We start from the raw sequence: 20,051 nt of genomic DNA on the forward strand, positions 1-20,051 counted from the left end.
GGTACTGAGTCAGTGTGCAGGGGTACAGGTTAGTAACGAGGCTATATACAGGGGGCACCGGTACTGAGTCAGTGTGCAGGGATACAGGTTAGTAACAAGGCTATATACAGGGGGTACCGGTACCAAGTCAGTGTGCAGGGGTACAGGTTAGTTGAGGTAATCTGTACATGTAGGTGGGGGTGAAGTTTCAATGTAAATTGTCCGGTGGCGATTTTTTTGAATTGTTCAGCAGTCTAACGGCTTACGGGTAGAAGCTGTTGAGGAGCCTTTTGGTCCTAGACTTGGTGCTCTGGTACCACTTGCCGTTCGGTAGCAGAGAAAACAGGGTACGATATGACGCAAATGAAAGATTTGTATTTCACAGTGAAAAGGATCACTATACTTGGGGGTTGATGTGCCGAATGGCATCATGTCGTGGATGCTACAGTGTACAGCATTGCTATATTAGTAGCTGTAGTGCCAGTTTAATGTATAGCACCAGTATGGCCTTGACGTGAAAACGGCCTAATATGACTACAAGCAGTAATATGTTTATGTGCATAGTATACACATGTTCTGAAGCCCTTACACATTGTTGACATTGCAGTCATTCAAGCTGATTGCATATAGAGTGTCCACACCTTACCATGTTTTACCCAGAAAGGTATCAGTCTCTGCTGTGTACATTATCACTAAGTTTAGTGCATTTTTTTAAAGAGGAAGTAGGAGTGCTGTCAACCTGATCTCTGACACAGGAACCTGCGAAGCATAGTGTACGTACATTGTGTATTGATTTTGTGTCGTCAAATCTTTTATGATCTTTCACGGCACAGATTGACAAAGCAGTTATTGTTGGGGGTTAACTGCCTTGCTGAAGGGCAGATTTTTCCGCCTTGCCGGCATGGGGATTTGAACCAGCAACCTTTCGGTTACTGGCCCAACACTCTTAATTAAGCACTAGGGCCAAATGCCGTAGACCTATAGGTCCTGAATCAGTATTAACAGTTCTTATCTACAAGTAGGATATCTACAATTAGCCTATGATTCCCTGACTTGTATTATATTTATAAGAGCTATAACACATACAATATGCATATCCTAAACCTGGCCATAGCAAATTAGGAAAACCAAAACGTGCACACGGGGGCCAGGACCGAGTTTGGGAAACCCTGTTGTAGGCTACATGTTTTTGCGCAATGGGGAAAGCCATGTCCTTGGGCATGCGCGGTAGCATGTGCATACTAGAGGCATTTAAATCTTATGGTAAACATCTCCGAACGTTTACAAGCTGACATTCTTTGGAGAGCGCACGTAAAGATGATGGTGTGGGTAACATGGATGTTTACTACATTTGCCGCAGGACTTTTTGCAATTCTGGTATTCCAAAGGATGACTTACCCATTGTTTTGGGAGGATTTGATTTATTACCTAAACCTTCGGAAGGTTGGAAAAGCGTTGAAGTCTCGTATGCAGAGAGGAGTCATCACTTACCTCGACAGCTTCCTTTATCAGGCAAAGAAGATGCCTGACAAGGCTTTCATAGTGTTTGAGGGTCAAACGCTCACTTACCAGGACGTTGATAAAAGAAGCAACCAATTTGCTAAAGTTTTCAGAACAAAAGGTGGCTTGAAGAAGGGTGATATTGTCGCTCTTCTGATGAGCAATGAGCCTGATTTTATTTGTGTGTGGTTCGGACTCAGTAAACTGGGCTGCGAGGTCGCTTTCCTCAATTTCAATATCAAATCCAAATCGCTCCTATATTGTTTTGAAAGTTGTGGAGCGAAATCGCTCGTCGTAGGCGCAGGTAATTATTGCTGTCAATCAAGATAATGTCAAAAAAAAGTGTTACGTATTTGACGTATGTCTACTTGCATTTTCAGAATATGTAACAAGCTCAAACATATGCACGACGTCTTGCACGATTTGGGCATGTTGAATCACGTTCACATTTGAATGTCATAACTTCATATTAGGAGAGGAAGGAAACATTGCATAATTACTCCAATGTTTTTGAATGTAGTAAAGTTGTATGGTTTGATGTAACGTACAGTTTCGCGACTGCGTTGCGTATCAATGTGCACTGGTGGTTGTAAATATACATATTTTTTATAATAATGAGGGTGATACTGTAATCTGAGGGTCAATGTAGGCTGTTGTATTCAAACACCCGTGGACACATAGGGATACCGTTAGTATACATACATACATCTCCTGAATATGAAACGGATCTTCAATAGCATTTCATGGACAGTGATTTATATTGAATAGAACCTTTATTCCCAGTTGAGCACATAGTAATATAAAATATTGTTATTTTACAGATGTACAGTTAGTTCATTGCGAGAGGCCAAAGTTCTTCTGAGCATTGCAAAGGATAACTAGATTAAGTTAGTATGCATAGAAGAGGCTTGTGTTTCTATTCATAGTACCAAAACACTTACAACTAACTGTACATTGTGCAACAACAACAAAAAAATCAGCCACCATAGCATGTCGTCATGCACGTTATTGCTCAAATAAGAGATTGAACGGCATTGAGCAATTTATCCATACTCTCCCAGGTTTGCTTAAATGTACTGTATTCAAAATATTCTAGTCTTCTTATTTAGTAGAGGCTTTTCACATCATGCTCATGACATTGTAGAGGTCAATCTCTCTATGCACTATAATCTCACGGCAGGAATGAACTCTTTACAGTGTATGCACAACTAAGGCCCTTGCTCAATTCAACTGGCTTTAAGTTTGGCTTGAATAATGTCTTATGTGAACTGAGGGTAGGTATTTTGTTTTAGTTATAATGCCTTATGTGAACTGAGGGTAGGTATTTTGTTTTAGTTATAATGCCTTATGTGAACGAGGGTAGGTATTTTGTTTTAGTTATAATGCCTTATGTGAACTGAGGGTAGGTATTTTGTTTTAGTTATAATGCCTTATGTGAACTGAGGGTAGGTATTTTGTTTTAGTTATAATGCCTTATGTGAACTGAGGGTAGGTATTTTGTTTTAGTTATAATGCCTTATGTGAACTGAGGGTAGGTATTTTGTTTTAGTTATAATGCCTTATGTGAACTGAGGGTAGGTATTTTGTTTTAGTTATAATGCCTTATGTGAACGAGGGTAGGTATTTTGTTTTAGTTATAATGCCTTATGTGAACGAGGGTAGGTCTTTTTTTCAATCTTACGTTTGATGTCATATATTTTAGCTTGTAGCAGCAGGGAATGTACTGTATATTTCCAAATAGAGCCTTACAAGTAATCCCCAGTTAGGGTTGCAACATTTTGGTAACGTTCCCAGGTTCTCCAGAAATCCTGGTTGAAGGATTCTGGATTTCCTGCTTATTCCCACCTGGTTCCTGGAATCTTCTGAGCAGGATTTCCAAAAACATGGGAATTTTGGAAAAAGTTAGTGGAATTTTGCAACCCTACCCCCAACCTTCACTTTTCTCTCACACACAGATTTGGTGAGTTCGCTGGGCGAGGTGTTACCCTCCCTAAAGGAGAATGCCATTGAGGTGTGGGTCACGGACATTGGCTGCCCTCATGAAGGGGTCAACACGCTACTGGACAAGGTGGAGCAGGCCTCAGACATGGCCTTACCTGACTGTCCTAGAGCTGACCTCATGTCCAACTTCCTGTTCATCTTCACATCAGGAACAACCGGTAGTACACTAATCCTTACAACAACAAAAAAAATCTAAATTGAAGGTATTTGTTGATTTTTTTTTTTGTTTTTGAACAGATAGAGGGATATAGAGAGAGGTTGTGTCAAAGAGCAGTAGGCTGGATTCGATCCTCTGCTGAAACTATAGACGCATTACCACAAGACCAACCAGACCACAGTAGTACGCTATTCTGATACGGTCAACTTCATATCAGGAAGAACAGGTCGACTCCAAAAGATGCTGTGAATGCTTACACTAAACTATAGCGCTGGCAGCTTAAAAAATGATTTAGAGAATGTATGTCATTTATATGGCTTCCTCCAGAGGCGACAGTAACCATAAATAAAATAAAAATAATTAAAAACTGGAATCTGAAAACTCTATTTGCAATTGCATTGTAAATGCTTTATTTATTTTGATGTCGACTTGACTTGAATATGCGTGCGTGGCCATTACTCCATATCTTAAACATTGGCATGAAGGCAAAAGGTGAATGGATGGGAATTTGCATAAATACGGAAACATAGTATCTGAAATAAAATAATTTGCCTGGATATCAATGCAAACGTTTGCACGAAGACGGAAACTAGCCTACAGCTATTGTCAGAGAACATAAGGGAAGATAACCTAAATGTCTGTCTGCCAATACCCTACGATAGAGGCCCGAGAAGGGGAAAATAGCTATGGGTACCCTATTGCACTAGGTTGAAAACAGTTTTTCCACACCGAAAGGCTCAAGTCAACAGCATGTCTATTAAGCCGGAAAGATTTCTCTAATTTATTCCAAGCTGGCACCACACGCTCACTTTTAACAGCTCTGTTCAACACCAATATAACGAGGGGTTTTCCTAGCCAACCCGGGTTCCCAAGGAGAGATGTATTTCACAGTGTCTGAAACAACTTCATTTTTGCTGAGAAGGAAATGTGTTTCAAATTGATATCAAGCTAGCTTTTTCTTCGGTGTCTAGTACTGGTGAATTTGTGCTAAATGTGTATGAATGGCTGCCAATGCCCCTCCTTTACCAGAGATTTTCCATGGCTTTACCGGGACAAGGCTTTACCAAGACAGGGCTTTACCAGGGCTCCACACAGTAGTAAAACAAGACCCACACCCTGTTAAAAGAGACGGGCCACTTCCAAGAATGTTGCTGAACCTTGACCTTTGCTGTAGACTTCATAAAAGAGACAGCGGAGGCCTTAAGGTAAATTGTATTTTGGTGTGGACCTAGAAGTCAGAGAGGGACTACCTGGACTTGTCCAATAAGAAACGGTCATTTTAGTTTTCCGTTACAAAATGTAAAAAAAACAGTTTTTGCAGTTTGTGGCTTTGCAACATTGGATGAAGCCGATCTCTTCTGATGAAACATTGTTCATGTCCAAATTGTTATAATTTCATTGTGCTATAACTGGTTGAGTGAGGGTGGCAGCTAGCTAGCTATAGTTATAGCACACACAATGAAATGATAACAATTTGGACATGAACCGGGGGGGCGGCTAGCCCAGCCGGGCAGGGTGGCGACGGGGGGCGGCTAGCCCGGCAGGGCAGGGCGGCGACGGGGGGGGGCGGCTAGCCCGGCCGGGCAGGGCGGCGACGGGGGGCGGCTAGCCAGCAGGGCAGGGCGGCGACTAGCCCACGGGGTGGCGGCGGCTAGACTAGTGGTTAGAGCGTTGGGCCCATAATCGAAAGGTTGCTCGTTCAGATCCCTGAGCCGAAAGGTGTCTGTTGATCTGCCCTTGTTGCTCCACAGGGTTTCTGTCAGGAATGGCTGATCCCTGGCTGTGACCCCACTCTCTGAGTGTCTCAGGGGGAGTTGGGATATGCAGTGAAACAGGACAGACATAAGCACCTCCTGTTTGACCTTTGTCCAACCAATGCTGCACTCTATTCTCATACTTTCAGTCGAGTTTTGTTCATGCAGATACAATAAACATAACTGTTGGTGCTGTGTGCCTTTGGCAGTTCGAAGGAAAAGCTTTAAAACTCTTCAGTAGAAATCAATGATGTCATAATGTGAGAATGTTTAATGTCACGTGGCCGTTATGAGTGGTGTAGTTTTCATCCGCTCCGTGGTGTTTTCCCATTGGTACAGATCTATGATCAACTTCCCCTCCCTCAATCCTATCCTTAACCATTAGTGGGGAGAATACAAAACTGACCCAAGATCAGCATCTCTAGAGGCATCTTCACTGTACTCTTTTTTTTTTTTTGTCTTTCAGGACTTCCTAAGGCAGCCCGGGTGGGACATCTCAAAGCCGTCATGTGCATGGCCTTCCTTCGTCTGTGCGGGGCCCGTTCGGATGACAACATTTACATCACTCTGCCCCTATACCACATGACCGCCTCTCTTCTGGGTATTGGTGGATGCATACAGCTTGGTGAGGAATACTTTTCAATACCTTCTTCCTCCTGATACGTTTGACGCCACAGCTTGTCATCAGAAGTCACACTAAACAGGACTAAAAAAATTATGTCATTGAATTGAGACTGGTAAACTGTAATGCACTTTTAAATTCGAGTTCCCTTAGCAGAGGTGACTGTACTTGTAGCAGCGGCTGTATCACTAATTCAGTAGACTACAGTGCATACGCAGAGTAACAAACTGCACCTGTTCCAGGTTCCATAACATACATGGGTTCAGATAATGAACTATTACAACTGTTTGCTTTAGCCTGCCTGAATTGCCAGGTGGGAGGGGTTTGCACTTTTGAGACTTTTCTATTGGTTTCATTGCAGTCGGCAAGTTCAATCAAGCACGTATACAGTGTTTGCTATATATATATGTGTGTGTGTGTGTGTGTGTGTGTGTGTGTGTGTGTGTGCTAGTATTTTAACCCAGGTTGGCTCCCCATAGCTGTTGCCACATATACATTAGCGTACAGACCAGTGGTTCCCAAATGACAGGCCTCTTCCTGCTGTTCCTTCTTCCTGCTTTTGGGTTGGGTTGCCTGTCAGCTCCTCCCAGGTCATGAATTCAAAACAAGGTTTTCTGTTTTGTCTGGATGGTCACGAGCGCAGTCCAAAAAAAAGTTCTGAGTTCTAGAACCAAAGGAAGTCCAGAACTACCTCGGTCAAGGTTCCTATTTTCTCAATGGGGATTGTTTGACTGGTTCCCAGCTGGCTAACTAGATTTCCCACAGTGTAATTTTAGCATGGAGGGATAAGATGTGGCAGTGGGGGAATCTGACAAAAGTCGCACAATTCCTGGAAGTGCAACCATACATACCCGTGTGTTGTAGATTCCGGGGTTAGGATGTGGTAGCAGAAAACCAAAAGTATCATGGGTGTCTATATTGCCATAGGGTTAGTAGGGTTAGGCACTTCAACATGATGTCATAGTCTCATTTCAACAATAGTAAATACAGTGTAGGACTCCTCTAAATGTGCCATCCAGCTGCCCACCCGAAACAAAGGTCCTATCAAAGGTAAAGAGATGACGAATATGTTAAAATGCATGATGAATATGTTAAAATGCATGATGAATATGTTAAAATGCATGATGAATATGTTAAAACACATGGCGAATATGTTAAAACGCATGACGAATATGTTAAAACGCATGTTAAAACACATGACGATTATATGTTAAAACGTGACGAATATGTTAAAACACATGATCACTGTTGGTGGGGGAGGATTATCTAATTTACAAAGTTAAAGTTAAATAAACTTTTATTTGTGTTGTTATGGTGACTAATGTAACGTTACTCTAACATGTCTTTTTCAATTGTTGGGTTTCCAGGGGCAACGTGTATATTGAAAAAGAAGTTTTCTGCCAGTCAATTTTGGAAAGACTGCGTGAAACATAATGTGACCGTATTTCAATACGTCGGAGAGCTCTGTCGCTACCTGGTCAACCAACCTGTGGTAAGACCTTATATTCATCACTCTGATTTTCGTCTTGGGTTTTTCCACTCACTTTTCACAAGTTATTTAGTTAAACTAGTCTCTTGAGTAGGCCGAGGTGAGAAGATTTGGATTTGACTCTAGCCGTGAACGCCACCATGTGCTAACCCAGTGCTGGGCTAGGACAAAAATCTGCACACCCTGTGGGTCTCCAGGACAAGGATTAAAGAGATGACTTCTATAATATCACAGTACACTACTAGTATATTGTAGGTCCTACAGGGTAAAACCTCAAGTTGCCTTTACAATTAAGTAACTACACTAAGTAACAGTGTTGTAGTTACATAACTGCTTTGTAATTACTCAGTAATAGATTATGAGTGTTTTTTGTGTTGTCTGTTTCTGTAGGTCCCTGAGGAGAGGGCCCACAAAGTGCGTGTTGCCGCAGGGAGTGGTCTGAGGGCAGATGTATGGAGGGAGTTTGCCAGACGTTTTGGGAAGATCAATGTCCGGGAAGCCTACGGTTTAACTGAGGCCAGCATTGGCTTTGTCAACTACACCAATGAAATAGGACCCATCGGAAGGGCGGGCTACTTCAACAAGGTCAGGCATGGGGCACTTTGCTTTGTAGTTAACTGGGCTACTTCAACAAGGTCAGGCATGGGGCACTTTGCTTTGTAGTTAACTGGGCTACTTCAACAAGGTCAGGCATGGGGCACTTTGCTTTGTAGTTAACTGGGCTACTTCAACAAGGTCATGCATGGGGCACTTTGCTTTGTAGTTAACTGGGCTACATCAACAAGGTCAGGCATGGGGCACTTTGCTTTGTAGTTAACTGGGATAGGCTTCGATAACTTAGATACCCAAACGATTAAACTCACAGGCCTGCTACGCTGGACGTAGAACTTATGCAGCGTGTGAGACGCTCCTGTTCATGTAACCCTTTTCCTGCAGTCAACGACCAAAAGCGCCCTCTTTGTCCTCTTTGTCCTCTTTGTCCTCATTGGTGGAATTTTATTAACATATTTCATCATAAACAAATATTATTTTTAAAAAGACAACGGAAATCTGGTGTTTCTATGTCAAGCAGTTTTGTTTTAGTTCAGTCTTTCGTGATGTGTATATAAAGTGTAATATTGGGATGCAAATTCAAAATGTAATACATTTAAACTCTATATCTGACATGGTACAGGTGTCTTCTTTTCTTTCAGCCCATAACCATGTGTGTGAGGTGTATACTTTTGTTTCAAAGTAGATTTGTTTAAGACTACCAAGAATCACTCTGTGTGACCCTGATTTAACCCACTCAGTAAAAGGTTCAATTAAATCTGGGCGTAAGCAGATACTCCATAAGGTGCAGGCTACTCAGTGTAAATTAATCTGGTTCAATTTTTTTTGGTCTATGTGGCTTACGCTCTGCTCACGCGGCGAAAAGCTCTGCGGACAGTTTCGCACTGTTTACCCGAGGGCCACACCACTGTTTACCCGAGGGCCGCACTGTTTACCCGAGGGCCACACCACTGTTTACCCGAGGGCCGCACCACTGTTTACCCGAGGGCCGCACCACTGTTTACCCGAGGGCCGCACCACTGTTTACCCGAGGGCCGCACCACTGTTTACCCGAGGGCCGCACCACTGTTTACCCGAGGGCCGCACCACTGTTTACCCGAGGGCCGCACCACTGTTTACCCGAGGGCCGCACCACTGTTTACCCGAGGGCCGCACCACTGTTTACCCGAGGGCCGCACCACTGTTTACCCGAGGGCCGTACACAGACCTTTTGTGTGGCAGGTGCACAAACTCATTCAGAAATTATGATTTAGATCATTTAATTACATAAAAGCAACAGATGTAATTAAATAACTTGTATTACAATGTGTTCAGAACAACGACAAAAACTGTATACTTTAGCGAATGGAAGGGCAAAAGGGCTTGTTCTCTGCCCCGGTGCCTGGTTTTCCAGACACCCCATGTAACCCTAACCCTCCCCTGTCATTCTGTCTGAAAGGTCATATTTGACCAGATGAGTCTGTGTGTTTCCATAAAAGGCAAGGCCAGAGTATTGTAAAGTAGAGTAATCTCCAGAACGTCTTGTTGGTTTTTAGTTGTAGAGATTTAACTGCTGCTAAATGGAAGACGAAGCATGGCGCACACAGAGACTGATACCCACAGAGACTGATACCCACAGAGACTGATACCCACAGAGACTGATACCCACAGAGACTGATACCCACAGAGACTGATACCCACAGAGACTGATACCCACACAGAGACTGATACCCACACAGAGACTGATACCCACACAGAGACTGATACCCACACAGAGACTGATACCCACACAGAGAATGATACACCCACAGAGATCGATGCGCTGTTGATTCATGTCCTCTCTTCATGTTTCTCCATCTAAAAACCAACAGCATTATCTGTATTAACAGTGTGTCGGCCTCTCTGTGCGCGCCGGCCTCTCTGTGCGCGTCGGCCTGTCTGTGCGCGTCGTTCTCTCTGTGCGCGTCGGCCTCTCTGTGCGCGTCGGCCTCTCTGTGCGCGTCGGCCTGTCCTGTGTATCGTTTATCCTACTAATACTGATTATTTCTTGCCCCGTTTTTTTCCACTGTTTTTGTTTCATTGTTATGCAGCTTAATATGCCCTTTGAGTTCTTGAGTTGTGATCCACAAACATATGAGCCGATACGGACCGACTCAGGACGATGTGTAAAAGCAAATAAAGGTAAGCAAAGGTTTATAAAATAGGACCATTTCTGATGATGGCTCTTATGCACTATTTGATGTACAGCTTCATAGAATTGCATTAATCTTTGTGTGTGTGTGTGTGTGTGTGTGTGTGTGTGTGTGTGTGTGTGTGTGTGTGTGTGTGTGTGTGTGTGTGTGCGCACATAAATGCATGTCTGATTGACTGGGTTTGAACCAAGATCCCACTGAGCTAAAGGCTAAGGGTGGGTTCAGAGATTTATAAATGGGATAACAGATATGTATGAAAAATACCCTCAAATAAAAGGTTACATTCTGTACTGTCGCCTTATATATATATATATATATATATATATACTGCTCAAAAAAATAAAGGGAACACTTAAACAACACATCCAAGATCTGAATGAAAGAAATAATCTTATTAAATACTTTTTTCTTTACATAGTTGAATGTGCTGACAACAAAATCACACAAAAATAATCAATGGAAATCCAATTTATCAACCCATGGAGGTCTGGATTTGGAGTCACACTCAAAATTAAAGTGAAAAACCACACTACAGGCTGATCCAACTTTGATGTAATGTCCTTAAAACAAGTCAAAATGAGGCTCAGTAGTGTGTGTGGCCTCCACGTGCCTGTATGACCTCCCTACAATGCCTGGGCATGCTCCTGATGAGGTGACGGATGGTCTCCTGAGGGATCTCCTCCCAGACCTGGACTAAAGCATCCGCCAACTCCTGGACAGTCTGTGGTGCAACGTGGCGTTGGTGGATGGAGCGAGACATGATGTCCCAGATGTGCTCAATTGGATTCTGGTCTGGGTAACGGGCGGGCCAGTCCATAGCATCAATGCCTTCCTCTTGCAGGAACTGCTGACACACTCCAGCCACATGAGGTCTAGCATTGTCTTGCATTAGGAGGAACCCAGGGCCAACCGCACCAGCATATGGTCTCACAAGGGGTCTGAGGATCTCATCTCGGTACCTAATGGCAGTCAGGCTACCTCTGGCGAGCACATGGAAGGCTGTGCGGCCCCCCAAAGAAATGCCACCCCACACCATGACTGACCCACCACCAAACCGGTCATGCTGGACGATGTTGCAGGCAGCAGAACGTTCTCCACGGCGTCTCCAGACTCTGTCACGTCTGTCACGTGCTCAGCGTGAACCTGCTTTCATCTGTGAAGAGCACAGGGCGCCAGTGGCGAATCTTGGTGTTCTCTGGCAGATGCCAAACGTCCTGCACGGTGTTGGGCTGTAAGCACAACCCCCACCTGTGGACGTCGGGCCCTCATACCACCCTCATGGAGTCTGTTTCTGACCGTTTGAGCAGACACATGCACATTTGTGGCCTGCTGGAGGTCATTTTGCAGGGCTCTGGCAGTGCTTCTCCTGCTCCTCCTTGCACAAAGGCGGAGGTAGCGGTCCTGCTGCTGGGTTGTTGCCCTCCTACGGCCTCCTCCACGTCTCCTGATGTACTGGCCTGTCTCCTGGTAGCGCCTCCATGCTCTGGACACTACGCTGACAGACACAGCAAACCTTCTTGCCACAGCTCGCATTGATGTGCCATCCTGGATGAGCTGCACTACCTGAGCCACTTGTGTGGGTTGTAGACTCCGTCTCATGCTACCACTAGAGTGAAAGCACCGCCAGCATTCAAAAGTGACCAAAACATCAGCCAGGACGCATAGGAACTGAGAAGTGGTCTGTGGTCCCCACCTGCAGAACCACTCCTTTATTGGGGGTGTCTTGCTAATTGCCTATAATTTCCACCTTTTGTCTATTCCATTTGCACAACAGCATGTGAAATGTATTGTCAATCAGTGTTGCTTCCTAAGTGGACAGTTGGATTTCACAGAAGTGTGATTGACTTGGAGTTACATTGTCTTGTTTAAGTGTTCCCTTTATTTTTTTGAGCAGTATATATATATATATATATATACACACACACCTTCCTGTTTGTGTCCGCAGGAGAGACGGGCCTCCTGGTAGCCCCGGTGTCGGTCATGAATCCTTTCCTGGGGTACGCTGGGAATACGCTTCAGTCAGAGAAGAAGCTCCTCAGGGACGTGTTCAAGGAGGGAGACGTGTACTTTAACACCGGAGACCTCATGCTTCAGGACCACAGAGACTTTGTCTACTTCCGTGACCGTATCGGAGATACCTTCAGGTAAAGTGGAAGTAGCCTATGCAGTATTTCTCAACTGATTTTTTTAAAAAGGATAGTTCAGTGCTTGTCAGACGTGCGTTCAAAGTACTTGTTTTCTTTCAAATATGTTGGATTGACCTGGGTCGGGTCTTTTGGTCGACCTGGGTCGGGTCTTTTGGTCGACCTGGGTCGGGTCTTTTGGTAATATTAGAATGGCGTATTGCATTAATTCCATTGGCCCAGTATTTGAAAGAAAACAAACACAGTTTGATTGCAGGTGCTTATTAATTTGGATAGTGAAGCTAAAACGTTTAATTTGACTCTATACTCCAGCATTTTGAATGAAAGATTTGAGGATATTTTCACACATGTTTTACCGTTTAGAAATGAGTGCACTTTATGTATCTAGTCCCCCATTTGAAGGTGTCATAAGTATTTGGACAAATTCACTTACGTATAGTGTATTAAAAGTAGTGAAAAGTTTAGTATTTGGTTCCATATTCCTAGTACGCAATGGAACGGCTGGTAGCCTAGTTGTTAGAGCGTTGGACTAGTAACCGAAAGGTTGCAACATCGAATCCCTGAGCTGACAAGGTAAAAATCTGTCGTTCTGCCCCTGAACAAGGCAGTTAACCCACTGTTCCTAGGCTGTCATTGTAAATAAGAATTTGTTCTTAACTGACTTGCCTAGTTAAATAAAGGTAAAATAAAAAATGACAACATCAAGCTTGTGACTGCATTTGCAGTTTGTTTTGGTTATGTTTCAGATTATTTAGTGCCCAAAAGAAATGAATGGTAAAAAAAAATGTAATGTGTAACTTTCTCACAATCATTATTCAGGATTTATTCGTGATTATCCGTAATCATGGTAGCATCCACATTAATGTAGAAGTGTTCAGAAACATTCTATTTTTATTTACAATAAAAGTGACTCCAAAATAACACAACATTAATTACCATTTCATTTCTGTTGGGCACAATATAATCTGAAACACAAACAATAAGTGCATCCAACAAATTTGGAGACACATATATACATACATTAATTTCTAAACGGGAAAACGTATATCTAGTCCTAATTTGTTGGATGCACTTATTGTTTGTCTTTATGTATATACATGTATGTGTGTGTATACATGTATGTATGTGTGTGTATTATGAAAATACCCTCAAATAAAAGGTGACATTCTGTACTGTCTCCTCATATGAAACATTTGATCCAAAATGCCAGAGTATAAAAGTTGTAGTTTCACTGTCCAAATACATACGTGTATATATATATATAGTATAAACAGTGTATCTATGCAACCAATGGTGTGGGATGTGGACATATCTCCAACACAAGATCATGTACCAATTTCCCCCAATTTCTTTTTTTGGGGGGGGGGACAAACATTACTTTAAACATTTTGTTTGTAAATAATTTACTGAACTCTGTCTACCAGTAGTCACACAATGTACCTATTGATTTTATACAGTATCTCTTAGTAGGAACCCTTTGCATTAGGAACACAGAAGTTGTTGCAGATTACCATGAGTTTTTATGAGTAGTTAGGATATTTGCCTTGATTGATGAAGGAATCTAAACTGGGTACCAGACTGTTCAACAAGGCTACATTGTTGCTATGGCAAGACATTGACTTGTTCCCCTAAAGCAGAAACAGACTGGTAACCAAGTAACCAAGTAACCAAGGGGGCCTCCCGAGTGGCGCAGCGGTCTAAGGCATCACTACAGACCCGGGTTCGATCCCAGGCTGTGTCGCAGCCGGCCGTGACCCGGGAGACCTATGAGGCGGCACACAGTTGGCCCAGCGTCGTCCAGGTTAGGGGAGGGTTGGCCGGGATGTCTTGTCCCATTATGCTCTATTTTATGTATTTTGATTTCACCTTTATTTAACCAGGTAGGCCAGTTGAGAACAAGTCCTTTATTTAACCAGGTAGGCCAGTTGAGAACAAGTTCTCATTTACAACTGTGACTTGGCCAAGATAAAGCAAAGCAGTGCGACACAAACAACAACACAGAATTACACATGGAATAAACAAACGTACAGTCAATAACACAATAGAAAAAGTCTATATACAGTGTATGCAAATGAGGTAAGATTTGCGACTCCTTGTGATAGGCCAGGTGCATGCATGCTGACTTCATTCGGCAGTTGTACGGTGTTTCCTCTAACACATTGGCTTCCGGGTTAAGCGAGTAGTGTGTCGAGAAGCAGTGCGGCTTGTTTCGGAGGACGCATGGCTCTCTACCTTTGACCTCTCCAGAGTCCGTACAGGAGTTGCGGAGATGGGACAAGACTGTAACTACCAATTGGGGAGAAAAAGGGGTAAAAGTAACCAAGCTTTAAAGAGTCTGAATATTGCAGCATACAGTACCTGTCATTTACCGTTTACATATGTGGCATCACCATCACCATGAGTCATTCCTCATTTTGTCTTCATCCACTGAGCTGAATTTTCCAATGCGATCAGCATGGGTCGTCCCCCTCTGTTGTTTCTCTCCATTCAAGCGTTCAATTGCTCAGGCATTCATCACGATGGCAGCCTTGCACGATGTTCCTGTTGTCCTTTAGTAGCTTCCCCTCCAGTCATGCAAATGAGCTCCTGAACCGAGGGAGACCCCACAGAGAATCAGGCACCGTTTGTCCCCTCCTTACTCTCCAGACTGGGTTCAAATACTATTTGAAATAATTTCAAATATGATAGCCAGGCTTAATTGAGCTTGCCTGACCCAATGGAACCAATAGACTAACCGCAAAGTACACTTTGATCATCTGGCTCTCAAGGCAGTCGAAGGCGAACGCTTCAAAGTAGTTGAAAGATTCCTAAAAGTTTTTGAACCCAGGTTTGTTCCTCTACTCCTTCGCTTTAACTCTTTGGCATTTTGGTGGAAGCTCCGGCTTGAGCCTAATCCAAGTTGGCAAACAGTGGCCAAGGGAAAGGCCCTTTTTCCCCCTTTTCACCTCTGACTACCCCTACCATTCCACGGTCCATTCACAAAATCCAGCAGAGTGACGCAAGGCCCTCCTCCAAGAGCGGACGAGGGGGAATGCCTTTCAACCAGACCTGGGCTCAAACACTATTTGAAATCTTTAGCTTTAGCCTTCCTGGAGTGCCAGGTGGGAGAGGTTTGCAGTTTTGGGAGTTTTCTATTGATTCCATTGCAGTCGGCAAGCTCAATCAAACACACACACACACACACACACACACAGATATATCTATATTAGTATTTGAACCCCGGTCTGCTGTTAAGTTCAGATTGCTACACTCCATGTAAAATCAAGGACCCCCCCCCCCTCCCTCATCCCCCATTCCCGATGCCACAGTTCCCAGAGGGGGTCCGACCCAAGGGCTTCATGGGAAGTGGTTACCATGATTAGAGGGATGAAAGACTTGTTAGGGGGTCAAAAGCTTCTGTCAGTTGAGCGTCCCCATGTCACAATGCCATCGCTTGTCTCCCCGTCCCTCTGCGCTTTGGCAAGGTTTGGTGTATACGCAAGTATGACGCAGGACTGGGCAATGATCCACACAACTGCTTTGTTGCTACCTTGAAGACTGCAAGTCTTTTGGGATTGTGGTGTGTTTGTGCTGTGCTGTCTCCCCCCCCAAATTTTTTTTTAAGTATTTGGCTGGCAAAATAATGCAGAGATTTTTTATTTTTTAAGTAGGCAAGTCAGTTAAGAACAAATTCTTATTTACAATGACGGCCTAGGAACAGTGGGTTAACTGCCTTGTTCAGGAGCAGAACGACAGATTTTTACCTTGTCAGCTCGGAGATTTGATCTAGCAACATTTTGGTTACTGGCCCAATGCTCTAACCACTAGGCTACCTGCCACCCCAGAATTGGGACATTAAGTTTATTAACCTCTAAAATATTCCTATGTAAATTATTATTTTAAAGTGAATGGCGTGGTAATATCAATAGCTGGAATCTCTACATGTATTTTAAAAGGCATACAGTAGTACGGACTTTACTCAGTTAAGTTTATTAAAGGGATAATCCACCTAAATACTTTTATTACGTTTCCATACCTTGAAAGTAATCCTTTAATTTAGTGCCAATATTTCCAATTGATTTGAGATTGAGGCCAGATAGATGTCATGGAATATGGACTTAATGCCACTTGATGAAGGTTTGAGGAACTTTACGTTTATTTATTATCATTTTTCTTCCCCAAATTGGTAGTTTACAGTCTTGTCCCATTGCTGCAATTCCCGTACGGACTCGGGAGAGGCGAAGGTCGAGAGCCTTGCGTCCTCCGAAACACAACCCAGCCAAGCCGTATCGCTTCTTGACAACACTGCTCGCTTAACCCGGAAGCCGGCCACACCAATGTGTCGGAGGAAACACCGTACAACTGGCGACTGAAGTCAGCATGCATGCTCCCGGCCCGCCACAGCAGTTGCTTGAGCTCGATGGGACAATGACATCCCGGCCCGGCCAGCCAAACCCTCCCCTAACCCGGACGACGCTGGGCCATTTGCGTGCCGCCTCATGGGTCTCCCGAACGAGGCCGGCTGCGATACAGCCCGGGATCGAACCCGGATCTCTAGTGACTCCTCAAGCACTGCCTTAGATGCAGTGCCTTAGACCGCTGTGCCACTCGGGAGGCCATTTTTGATTCTTCTAAAATCAGGTGAATTCTCTGTTAGTTCACCATAACTGGAGATCTGCGTTTTAAATGTACAGGATGTACAGCTCGCCCTGCGGAAGATCATGCTTTGGTATACAGAATGTAACTGTGGAAGGTGAATTATGGGTAACACCTTCTTTGATTCACCTTTTTATAACACATTATAAATGCACTTTTAGTAAAACCCTATAGTGCATCGTAAGACCTTGCTATAAACATTCATAACAACTCATTTTGGCAGCCTTTTATAAATATCAATGCTTATTGCATTAAACACAGGTGGTGATGTGAGTAAAACATGCTATGAGCATTCATTATAGCTCATGGTTCTTTAGAAGAGATGCATCAATTCCTGTTATGTATTTATAATGCATGGCAAAAATGTGGCTCTAAAGAACGTGTTAATGAATTATTTTGATATTTACAGTAGGATTGACAATGCAAAATCTGCATGGATGTCCGATAGTCTTAATCTTAGCTAGCTGAAATCACTTACATGCTTTCAGCGTGAGGTTTGCTCTCACCTCAACTCCAGTCTCTGACTGCGCCCTACTGTCTCTGCCTGCGCCCTCCTGTCTCTGCCTGCGCCCTACTGTCTCTGCCTGCGCCCTACTGTCTCTGCCTGCGCCCTCCTGTCTCTGCCTGCGCCCTACTGTCTCTGCCTGCGCCCTCCTGTCTCTGCCTGCGCCCTCCTGTCTCTGCCTGCGCCCTACTGTCTCTGCCTGCGCCCTACTGTTTCTGACTGAGCACTCCTGTCCTTTAAGTTGAGGCTGCTTGCAGTTGTACCTTGTATCTATACTTATCTGTTGCTGCCATCTAGTGTTTAACATAGATAGGCAGGCTGAAAGGACTATGACTGTTATTTGATCAAATGTATTGTTGCACAAATCTAGGTAAATAATTAAATATATGCAGTAGATTAATATATTAAATGTCATTTATTGTTGCATCCCTGAAAAAAGTTGGATGAATAAATGTTGACGCCTATATCTAAAAAAAATAATTATGCTAGCATTCTCACTCACCCATACCCATCATGCAGGCTGTTGCATTGCGAGCATTCAAGACACCAACAAAAATGTGCTGAATATTTCTGCATATCGTGAATTAAATAAACTGATTTTCTTCCTCCTAGGTGGAAAGGAGAGAATGTGGCCACCACAGAAGTTTCAGAGATTCTCGGAAGTTTGGAGTTCCTGCAGGAAGTGAACGTCTATGGCGTTACTGTGCCAGGTCAACATCCGTTCTGACATCATTAATACGTCTATGGTGTCACTGTGTCATATATGTGTGTGTGTGTGTGTTGTGTGGTGTGTGTGTGTGTGTGTGTGTGTGCGTGTGTGTGTTGTGTGGTGTGTGTGTGTGTGTGCGTGTGTGTGTGTGTATATGGTGCAGAGCAATATTGGACCTAGTTGAAAATGTTTGCCTAATATAACTTCAGTTTAGTTTAATCATTATATAGAACCCTTTTAGCACCTTTTCTTGGCAAATGAATATGCAGGCCAAAATGTCTCACTACAAAACGTTATAGGGCAGCAGCTAGCCTAGCGGTTAAGAGCATTTGGTCAATAACCGAAAGGTTGCTAGTTCTAATCCCCCAGCCGACTAGGTAAAAAAATGGTCAACGTGCCCTTGAGCAAAGCACTTAACCCTGGTTCCTCTTGTAAGATGCTCTAGATAAGTGTCCGCTAAATTATATAAATGTTTATCTGATTCATACATGCTTAGTACCCCCGTCTTACAATGTGTTGCAACCGCATGATATGCATATAACGTTACCTAATTAGTTTTGTAAAATTGCCTCGGCCCACATTGTGTCAACTGTATTGATTGGTGAAGATGGGATCACATGACATTTTGGTGAAAAACATTAAACAACATGTATGTAACATTTAGAAGTAGCCTTGACGGCCTCATAGGAGCAGGATGGAGCATGATGTACAAGTACACCCCCATGAAAATAGCTAGTGGTTAGAGTGTTGGACTAGTGACTGAAAGGTTGCAAGATCGAATCCCCGAGCTGACAAGGTAAAAATCTGTCGTTCTGCCCCTGAACAAGGCAGTTAACCCACTGTTCCTTGGCTGTCATAGAAAATAAGAATTTGTTCTTAACTGACTTGACTAGTTTAATAAATAAATAAAAAATGTAAAAATCTCCTTAACGCTGAGTGCCAAGCAGAGACACATTGGGGCCCATTTGTACAGTCTTTGGTATGACTCGGTCAGTGCTCAAACTCCCAACCTTTCAATCTCACGACAGACACCCTAACAAGGCCACTAAGTTGGCGTGTAACATTATCCTTATTGTTTATATACAGGTTATGAAGGCAGAGCAGGTATGGCAGCCATTGTCTTAAAGATGGACCAAAAGCTGGATGGTAAAAAACTCTACAACCATTTGGTCCAAAGTCTCCCCGCTTACTCGTGGCCCTGGTTTCTACGGATCCAGGTAAGACAATCCTGAAACCACATGTGTCCATTCAGAGAGAAATGATCCCCACACAAAACTGAAACTTATTTTAAAAACGTAATGAGTGACGACTTATAATGAACTGTGTGTGATTTTATACATAACGTTAATATACGGTTGGTACTGGAGTGTACCGCCGTAATATGGATAAATCAATTAAATAGTTTGTTCTTGTCTTTGCAGAAACTGTGTTGAAACCATGCTATAAATACATACGATTCAATACAATAATCTTAAATGCATAGTTAAAAAAATTCACAATAAAAAGAACAATCCCTTCAACTCTAACCCCAAAAAATTGTTATATCACATTTAGAATTTCAACCCCCTGACCCTTTTCAACATAAACTCTGTCCTTTGTCTTCCATAGACATCCATAGATGTGACCGAGACCTTCAAGCAGCAGAAGAGGAAGTTGGTGCAGGAGGGCTTCAGTCCTGAGGCCGTTCAGGAGTCCCTGTATTTCTTGGACCTATCCCAGAGAGACTACGTCCCACTCACTCAGTCTCTGCATGATGACATCGTCTCCGGAAAGATACGGCTCTAGGCTGTTGAGTCAGTTCAGCAGGACTAAACAGAAAGGTGTATTTCTGGT

General features: G+C 43.4%; 1 protein-coding gene and 1 long non-coding RNA gene across 3 annotated transcripts in view; both read left to right on the forward strand.

Annotated features, from left to right (window-relative positions):
* Nucleotides 1–1,199: 1,199 nt before the first annotated feature.
* The window catches only part of LOC115160131 (solute carrier family 27 member 3), a 20,487-nt gene continuing 1,635 nt past the window's right edge, over nt 1,200–20,051 (forward strand). The window contains exons 1-10 of one of the 2 annotated variants that reach the window (XM_029710479.1): nt 1,200–1,783; nt 3,435–3,638; nt 5,858–6,016; nt 7,381–7,505; nt 7,893–8,087; nt 10,124–10,214; nt 12,171–12,369; nt 18,122–18,219; nt 19,305–19,435; nt 19,827–20,051. The exon at nt 19,827–20,051 is cut by the window's right edge and continues 1,635 nt beyond it. In XM_029710479.1, coding sequence (XP_029566339.1) covers nt 1,240–1,783; nt 3,435–3,638; nt 5,858–6,016; nt 7,381–7,505; nt 7,893–8,087; nt 10,124–10,214; nt 12,171–12,369; nt 18,122–18,219; nt 19,305–19,435; nt 19,827–20,003 — 1,923 coding nt within the window. In that variant the 5' untranslated portion in view covers nt 1,200–1,239 and the 3' untranslated portion in view covers nt 20,004–20,051. The remainder of the gene's footprint in view (nt 1,784–3,434; nt 3,639–5,857; nt 6,017–7,380; nt 7,506–7,892; nt 8,088–10,123; nt 10,215–12,170; nt 12,370–18,121; nt 18,220–19,304; nt 19,436–19,826) is intronic. The other variant, XM_029710480.1, reaches the window with a different exon arrangement.
* Nucleotides 8,102–8,666, forward strand: LOC115160132 (uncharacterized). Its single transcript, XR_003869008.1, has 2 exons — nt 8,102–8,237; nt 8,288–8,666. It is a non-coding gene; the product is annotated as an uncharacterized LOC115160132 (long non-coding RNA).

This window comes from Salmo trutta, chromosome 23 (genome assembly GCF_901001165.1).
Source record: "Salmo trutta chromosome 23, fSalTru1.1, whole genome shotgun sequence".
Classification (NCBI taxonomy): Eukaryota; Metazoa; Chordata; class Actinopteri; order Salmoniformes; family Salmonidae; genus Salmo; species Salmo trutta.